Here is a 9549-nt window from a genome sequence, read left to right as displayed (position 1 = left end):
TATTATCACCAATGATGTCAGTTAAACAAGCGCAAAGTAATGTTATCTCGAATTTGTATGAGAATATACTGGACACGGTGTATGTACTAAGGGTTCATTGATTACGCAAAAAGGTAATGGGGAGATGCATAAAATAATATAACCCATCTTGTATTATGCTTCCCCATTATCACCAAGCTGTAATGGAGAGTCTGGATTTGCAAAACATAATTGAAAGCACTATTTGACGGAACCATTCGGAATACCGCACACCCTCAGTTGGAACCGATGCCAAGTTGGCTGTCGTCCGGTCGTTGATGGGCCGGAACATTGTTATCGACTTACACACTGCTCTGCTCCAAAGCTACACGGGCCGAACCTGATTTCACAATAATGGGATTATGCAAATGTCGGTGCAGGGATAATCCTTGCGGTGAGTGCCACTAACAGAAACGGAACCGGTGCCGATCGACCGTTTCGGAGAATGCTTCAATTATGAAGGGAATGTAATTTCCACGCCGAACGAAGTAACGGGAATGAAACAAATCGTGCGAATGGAGCTGACACCGGTGACAATTTGGCTGAGATTAACTTATGAAATTATGAATCCACGTTTCGCGCTATGATTCTAATTGGATTTCATTTGCCGAAATGTTTGCTATATAAGCTGAGGACCAATCCCTCCCAAAACGAGTTGTTCTTTGGTTCTACAGCAGGTCTGAAGTAGTTCGCCTTCGTTGCGATTTTCTTCAGCTCCTCTTGGATAATTAACATCAGCAGTGGTGGTGTCAGTGTGATCAAATTCTTCGCAACCTAAGTGATCAAAAGTGACTTAACAAAGCTTCAAGATGGCCTCGTACGGTGCTTGGATGGCTGCTCAGTCTGCGGGTCATGCAGTGGCCTCTAATCTGACCGTGGTGGATAGAGTTCCGGCAGATATGCTGCACATGGTGGACGCCCATTGGTACCAGTTTCCGCCGATGAATCCCCTGTGGCACTCTTTGCTGGGCTTTGCCATCGCCGTTCTCTGCTTCATCTCGGTTGTCGGCAACGGAATGGTCATGTACATCTTCACCAACACCAAGACGCTCCGGACCCCATCCAACCTGCTAGTGGTCAATCTAGCCTTCTCGGACTTCCTGATGATGTTTACCATGGGACCGCCAATGGTGATTAACTGCTACTACGAGACCTGGGTCTTTGGCCCATTCGCTTGCGAGGTCTACGGTATGTTCGGATCACTGTTCGGCTGCGTCTCGATCTGGACCATGACTATGATTGCGTTCGACCGTTACAATGTCATCGTGAATGGCCTTTCTGGCAAACCTCTGACCAACAACGGCGCCTTGGCTCGGATCTGCGGAGTGTGGGTTTCAACCTTAGCCTGGACCTTGGCTCCATTCTTCGGCTGGAATCGTTACGTGCCGGAAGGAAACATGAGCGCTTGTGGAACCGATTATCTGACCGACACCTTCAGCAGCCGCTCGTACATCCTGGTTTACTCGATCTTCGTGTACTTCGCGCCTCTGTTCCTGATCATCTACTCGTACACCTTCATCATCAAAGCCGTGTCTGCTCATGAGAAGAACATGCGCGAACAGGCCAAGAAGATGAACGTTGCCTCGCTGCGATCGTCCGAAGCTCAGAACACCAGCACCGAAATGAAGCTGGCCAAGGTCGCTCTGGTCACGATCTCGCTGTGGTTCTTGGCATGGACTCCATACCTGATCATCAACTACACCGGTATCTTCAAGGCGTCTCCAATCAGCCCTCTGGCCACCATCTGGGGATCGTTGTTCGCCAAGGCCAACGCCGTGTACAATCCGATCGTGTACGGAATCAGCCATCCCAAGTACCGAGCTGCTCTGTACCAGAAGTTCCCATCGCTGTCCTGCACGGATCCTGCCGACGATACGCAGTCGGTTGCTTCCGGAACTACGACTGTTGTGTCAGAGAAGTCAGAAAAGACGGAATCTGCTTAAGGCACTTGATAATGTTGAAACGGTTACCATGTATTGATAGAGTTTTTAATAAAGTTAGTAATTTTTAAGATGTTTCGTTTATCATTTAATATTGAAGATATACGATGACTTATTCTTTCCCGGCCCTCAATTTTGTCACACGGATTTGCATGATATATTCAACAAATACTTGTTATATAAAGATTCAAAAGTACAAAAAGTCGTAAGTAGAATATGAGGGGACGTAGGTATCTAATTCTTTTCGAGGTATACCACATTCTATTCCACCTTCAAACAACCTCCAATGGAATCTTTTGAAGTACATACGAATTAAACCAGTCTAATTGATTAGGTTCTGTGAACAGGTCGTTAAGTAAAATGCCGAAAGATCTAAAATCAATCAAGAAGTTTTGAAAAAGGATTCCCAAGAAATTTAAAAAGGTTTCCAAAGGTTTCCAATTGGTTCAAAGAGGCTTGTCGTGGTTTTCGATGAGGCTTCAGAAGTTTTCAAGTGGTAACTTCTTCTTCTTCTTCTTCTTTCTGGCGTTACGTCCCAACTGGGACAGAGCCTGCTTCTCAGCTTAGTGTTCTTATGAGCACTTCCACTGTTATAAACTGAGAGCTTTCTGTGCCAATTGACCATTTTTGCATGCGTATATCGTGTGGCAGGTACGAAGATACTCTATGCCCTAGGAAGTCGAAAAAACTTCCTTTTACGAAAAGAACCTCGACCGGTGGGATTCGAACCCACGACCCTCAGATTGGTCTTGCTGAATAGCTGCGCGTTTACCGCTACGGCTATCTGGGCCCCGTGGTAACTATCGTACCTCAAATCGTCTTGGAGAGCCCTTTGGATCTCTTGAGAACAACTAGGAAAGCAGTGATAGCCTTTTGATAGATCTTGTAAATTTGTTGCAACTTCTGAAAAGCCTTCAAGAATTACTAAGTAGATTTAGAACCTTTTAAAATAAGTTTGAAGCTTGTTTTGAAATCGGCTAGCTACTCAATCAAAATTTCCGTTTGCGTTTTTGAGAGTTTTCGGATTTCTGCTTGTTCCTCCTTCTATCTACTACTGATAAAAGAGACTTCCATAACGTTTGTAATTTTCTTTTTCTGTGCCATCGATCGAACCAACACACAGTGCTTCGAATGTATGGGGCCTTTGGGCAAAAATCGTTACTTACGTTCAAGACGTTTTAGTTCCACGAAGTCTAAAGAAAAGTTGTCAGAAATGATTAGGGATATAATATGCATAAATGTCCTATGTAATGAACGTAACCGCATAAAAAAACATAAGCTCCAAATTGCATATTGTTGAAGATGATAAAACTTAATATTTTCAAAAACTACTCACATTCAGTTGATCCCATGAGTGGCGTAAACGCAAAAACATTCATAGGTTATGTGCCAAACTATCACAAATGAAATAAAAATACGAAAACAATTTTGTAAAAAATCTGAAAATTTTTAAAAGTTATTCATTAGCAAATAGACCAGAGCATTATTTTGACATTGCATTTGATGTTTTTTTGCCACATTTTATTTCGGTTTCCAGAATTTTAGAATCGAACTAAATAATTATGTCCATATCAAATAGAATGTAAACCTTCTCAATCTATATGCGATGTAATAAAGTGATGGAAGCATGCTATGCTATGAACTTCCATCAGAACATTACTTACACACCGAGTTTTACTAACATAGTTCTCTACTACTGTTCGCGCACAACGCGAACGGTATGCAACATTTCAACCCTGATCAGTACAGTGATCGTTTGCACCCTGTTGTTGATTCTGTCTATGTTATCCCATTCCCACCTATTCCCATTCATGTAAAGTAAACCAACCACATAACTAACCTCGAGTTGCCGCGAGTATTTCGGCCACCACCACTAACATAACCCATTCCTACCTGAACCTCACACACACTACTTCACGCAACCCGACCAACCAACTTGAGCTTTCCATCATCACGCCACCCGATGCGTCGCCAACTGTCTTGCTCTGATTGGTTGGCGCCGTTTTCCAGTCACCATTCACCGAGTAGCACAAAGAAGAACACATCCATTATATATAGTGCACCCATTCTTGGATTCCACTCATTGAGTATTTAGCCGTTTAAGCTATACAAGAGTAGATCAAAATAATGTTAATTTTAGTTCTTTGTTTTTTTTAACTTTTAAAAATAAACTTTTTACTTTACTGTAAAAACTTTTGCTTTTAAATTCTTGAATGAATATCATACGAATAGTAAAATGAGATATTATGGCAAAATTTGATAATAGTTGTTCTCATGAATTTATTAAAAAATGTTTTCATATATAAAAATAATGGCATATATTTTGATATGATAGCGAAATTTGTTATTCTTCAGATATTGAATGTTTTTTAGTATTTTTGCACAAATAACATTTTTTCCGTGATAGTTTATTTTGTATTTGATTAGTTATTACATGACTTTCAAGGATAACAGACCAATGACAAATTTGCTCACGATAAGATATTTAATAACATAATAATGGTTGAGCTAGATATGATTGCAATATTTTATCATTATTTCGTTATTATTTTCTCGAGTATCGAAAAATGGAGAGTGAAAATGTATGCAGAACGAAGAAACTGAAAAAAATATCGACCTAGGGAGAGATATGATGTTATTCAAAAAAAGGTGGTCCACATTTTCATAGAATTGAAGTAGTCTTATTTGTATTTAATGTATACATACTTCAGCAAAGTTGTAGACCATTCAATTCAGAAAAAACTTTACTCCTATTTTTTTCGTTCAGGAGCTATCGTTGTTTTTCTCGCGGAAACACGCCCACTTTGATTGTGAATATCTCTGATTGGGGCAATCAAACAAAATATTTGTTGACGGCATTCGAAAGAGAAAATGAATTTGTATATTGTAACAAAAATACAGTTGTGTTATTTTTAATTCAAAATATGTGTTTTTAATTCTAGTAAAATGCCTTGAAAAACAACATTTTTTTTTTCAGAAAAACTTCAACAATGAACTAAAATAGATATCAACAATTTTCTTGTATGGAAAAATGAAGAAAATTTATTATTAGAAAAACTATAATTAAAAAACGTATTTTTCTTGAACCACCCTATATTGAGTGGGAAAAATGCTTCAAAATTGGTGGGCTTCAGGAAACTTTTTAAGGCAAAAAACATTGGAAAAGACTATATACCAGTATTTTGACAAATTGGATAGTTGATCAAATTATTTATGTGATATTGTGGACCACCCTTGTTTAAGAGAACAAGATAATATTTTTAGAAACAATGTTGTCGAAGACCATTTTAGTTTTAAATCTCACCGCCACCAACCTCAATTCGGTCCCGGGGAAACCCATCCAGTTTCTGCGATCTCTGGAACTGTGGAATCTGCCCCAATCATAGAAGAACAACCGAGAAACTCCGCTTCTACCGTCTCCGCACCCGTAAGCGGTGCTTCTTTCAGGCAGAAACGGAAAGTGTCAATCGTGGTCACACTAATCTATGACAATGGAGCTGAACATATTGGTTATCTCTGCCATGATTTTTGAACAGTGTGTCGCATGATTGCTCGCTCGCCAAAAGTCCGCTACATTTTGCGGCTTCCCTTGAAATTAGACACCATGTTGGGAAAATATAATCAAAAATAAAAATTTGCCTATATTATGCAATTATAAACCGCTCTACTATTGAACACACATTACCACTGAATCAGATAGCCTACATTATTCCTAATATTTTCTAATTATTTTCGTTGAGCAACTACCTTCAAAACTGTTCAGCAAATAACATATAACGCTTAAAAAGAGAATCAAAATAAGGAAGATATCAATAGTGCACCTTTTAAGTACGCTATAATTGCTAATCATTTGACAGATACGCGTATTTCGATTACCACTTCTTCAGTGGGTGGTAGGTCATTTGGCATAATGGTCGCTTAGAATAATAGTACGACATGTGCAGCCCACATGTCATTCCATTGCTTATCGATTCTATATTTCCAGCAGACCACACCAGTGGAATCATGCTGAAAAAGACAATTATTCCCGGCGTCGAACCTTCAATTCAATGCCTGCACATTTTCAGTCAGCATTTATGACGACCAACGAAAGTGTCGTTTTACTAGTGTACAGTCGTTATTTTAAAGAAAAATATCTGTCCCTTTTTCGCATGGATAACGATCGCTGATTGGTGATCGTTGTCGATGATTTACATGTATCGGTGCTTCAAGTGTCTCCAGTAGGACGTTGTAGGAGATACCAAAATTTGAATAAAACATTCCAGTATGAACTTTAGAGGTGTGCGGTCTTGATTTAGATCCGAAATACCAGAAACCGCTACAATAGTCATTTGGCATAATGAGCCTGAAACCAAAGATTTCTTAAGATGTCATTCGTTTTCCGTTTTTATTGAATCCCACTGACAACATATGGCATCGGACATCAGAAATATTTTTTTGCTCTGAAGATTTTGATATATTTAGTACAAAATCCAAATCTTCTAATGTTTTAATAATCATTCTTTTAGAAAATAGTCTGTTCTTTATCTTCATACTGTTAAAAGTGTATGTTATACATTGTTATATTTTGCTGTTTTATCAACTCTTGCAAGCTGTGCTGTTATAATGATCGTTCCTTTGAACTATTTTAATCCTCTTTAATGAATGTTCGAATCCTCTGAGCAGAATCTCAAATAGAGAAACTTTAAAGTAGATGGAGTACCGTGTACCTTTTAATTCCGCTCCTAAATGCTTATCTTTGACAGATACGCGTATTTCGACTACCACTTGCAGTCTTCTTCAGTGTCAGTTACTCGTATCCACTGTTCTTGCTTCATTATGAATTGAAGAATGAGTTTTAACTATGGGATGATATATTTGTATTTAAATTCCAGTACTAACGTGCTCGAAACATTTTTCAAAAACTTCTATATAGTCATTTCCATATAAACCTACATCGTCTTTGGGCCACCTTTAAGCTACCACCTACAAAGCTGAAAATTTCACAGAACACTAATTTTGTTCTAAAGATGGTAAGAAAGATATGGGAGATAGGATTTTCAAACAGGTCCATAGTTGAGCTTTCAAAAGACAAAAAATCCAAGACAGCAGCTGATACCTTTGTGAAGTTTATTTTTTGAAGTCTGGTTTTAAAAGTCTGCTGATTTCCAAAAATGTAGAGGTTCCGTTTTATTTAGAGAGCACCCAATCCCAGAGCAAGCAAATGAACCCAATCTAAGACTGAATACCACCAGCAACTAATTTACTGTGTCACAGTTGCATATTTACTTAGCTGGAAGTGCTTTGGGAGAACACGCTCCTTCTGTTGGAGTGTGTGTGTGTAATCAGCTGAATGTGCAATGTTCCCCGTCAGATGTGCCAAACGCTTCCAGAGCCAAAATGGAATAACAGATGAGGAAAAATTTAACAACAGCTTATTTCGGTTTTGCGACAGACGAACTGAACGCATCCTGAAAGGGGTAACAGAAGCGTTCTGGATGTACAAAAAAAGTTTTACTTCGACACCAGGAAAAAGTTGTGTATACAAAAGCTCACATTTTTGCATTCGCAAATGTTTTTCGACATTGGATCGGAAAAGGTTTTACCATTGCTTCCGACCGAATCTCACTCCCTTGGTGGTTCAAACACGTGGGACCCAAACTTTCCACTCGGCAACAACGCCGATGCCCCAATGTGGATATCTGGGGGAATGATACAAAGTTTCGATATGAGGAAGCTGTGGAATGCTGCCGGCTTGCGTGTTATGCAAATAGGACACGTGCAAGCGACGACGATGTCTTTCATTGGTGCATTTTGTAAAATAACTAGATTCGGGCAGCTGGTTTGTGTTGTTGTCGAAGTTTAGAAACATGGTTCCGTCCCGGAGGTAAACATGTTCGAAAGCAATTAAATTTTAAACAACTGAATTTGTGAATAAGTGGGACATTTTCTCAGAGGCAAAGAGTGAAAGAATCTTCCTAAAAATTGCTCACTATATTCAAAACTCTATCAATACATAGTAACCATTTCAACATTATCATGTCCCTTTAAGCAGATTCCGTCTTTTCCGACTTCTCCGACACAACAGTCGTAGTTCCGGAAGCCACCGACTGCGAATCGTCGGCAGGGTCCGTGCAGGACAACGATGGGAACTTCTGGTACAGAGCAGCTCGGTACTTGGGATGGCTGATTCCGTACACGATCGGGTTGTACACGGCGTTGGCCTTGGCGAACAGCGATCCCCAGATGGTGGCCAGAGGGCTAATCGGAGACGCCTTGAAGATACCGGTGTAGTTGATGATCAGGTATGGAGTCCATGCCAAGAACCACAGCGAGATCGTGACCAGAGCGACCTTGGCCAGCTTCATTTCGGTGCTGGTGTTCTGAGCTTCGGACGATCGCAGCGAGGCAACGTTCATCTTCTTGGCCTGTTCGCGCATGTTCTTTTCATGAGCAGACACGGCCTTGATGATGAAGGTGTACGAGTAGATGATCAGAAACAGAGGCGCGAAGTACACGAAGATCGAGTAAACCAGAATGTACGAGCGGCTGCTGAAGGTGTCGGTCAGATAATCGGTTCCACAAGCGCTCATGTTTCCTTCCGGCACGTAACGATTCCAGCCGAAGAACGGAGCCAAGGTCCAGGCCAAGGTTGAAACCCACACTCCGCAGATCCGAGCCAAAGCGCCGTTGTTGGTCAGAGGTTTGCCAGAAAGGCCATTCACGATGACATTGTAACGGTCGAACGCAATCATAGTCATGGTCCAGATCGAAACGCAGCCGAACAGCGATCCGAACATGCCGTAGACCTCGCAAGCGAATGGGCCAAAGACCCAGGTCTCGTAGTAGCAGTTGATCACCATTGGCGGTCCCATGGTAAACATCATCAGGAAGTCCGAGAAGGCTAGATTGACCACTAGCAGGTTGGATGGGGTCCGGAGCGTCTTGGTGTTGGTGAAGATGTACATGACCATTCCGTTGCCGACAACCGAGATGAAGCAGAGAACGGCGATGGCAAAGCCCAGCAAAGAGTGCCACAGGGGATTCATCGGCGGAAACTGGTACCAATGGGCGTCCACCATGTGCAGCATATCTGCCGGAACTCTATCCACCACGGTCAGATTGGAGGCCACTGCATGACCCGCAGACTGAGCAGCCATCCAAGCACCGTACGAGGCCATCTTGAAGCTTTGTTAAGTCACTTTTGATCACTTAGGTTGCGAAGAATTTGGTCACACTGACACCACCACTGCTGATGTTAATTATCCAAGAGGAGCTGAAGAAAATCGCAACGAAGGCGAACTACTTCAGACCTGCTGTTGAACCAAAGAACGACTCGATTTGGGAGGGATTGGTCCTCAGCTTTTATAGCAAACATTTCGGATAAAATTGATCCAATTAGAACCATAACACACAACGTGAATCCATAACTTCATAAGTTAATCCCAACCAAACTCACATTGGGACAATCACCTTATATGCCGTATGACGTTTACATGCTGGTGCAGTTCTTGTGAGCTACGCAGGTCATTGACACGCATGTTCCTTTTTCATTCATCAAATCCGTACTGAAAGTTTTTCGCCTTAATCTATAGATTTACAATCATATTGA

General features: G+C 41.0%; 2 protein-coding genes across 2 annotated transcripts; one reads left to right on the top strand and one right to left on the bottom strand.

Moving 5' to 3' along the window:
* The first annotated feature begins 676 nt into the window (after window positions 1–676).
* On the top strand, window positions 677–2031 carry LOC5566755 (opsin-1). Its single transcript, XM_001651116.3, has one exon. The coding sequence runs from the start codon at window positions 828–830 to the stop codon at window positions 1959–1961; it is 1134 nt and encodes a 377-aa protein (XP_001651166.1). The 5' UTR covers window positions 677–827; the 3' UTR covers window positions 1962–2031.
* A 5881-nt stretch (window positions 2032–7912) lies between these two features.
* Window positions 7913–9268, bottom strand: LOC5566757 (opsin-1). Its single transcript, XM_001651117.3, has one exon. The coding sequence runs from the start codon at window positions 9116–9118 to the stop codon at window positions 7985–7987; it is 1134 nt and encodes a 377-aa protein (XP_001651167.1). The 5' UTR covers window positions 9119–9268; the 3' UTR covers window positions 7913–7984.
* Window positions 9269–9549: the final 281 nt, after the last annotated feature.

Source organism: Aedes aegypti, chromosome 3 (assembly GCF_002204515.2).
Source record: "Aedes aegypti strain LVP_AGWG chromosome 3, AaegL5.0 Primary Assembly, whole genome shotgun sequence".
Lineage (NCBI taxonomy): Eukaryota > Metazoa > Arthropoda > Insecta > Diptera > Culicidae > Aedes > Aedes aegypti.
The sequence above is the reverse complement of the archived record's forward strand: the minus strand, read 5'-3'. Positions and strand labels throughout refer to the sequence as shown.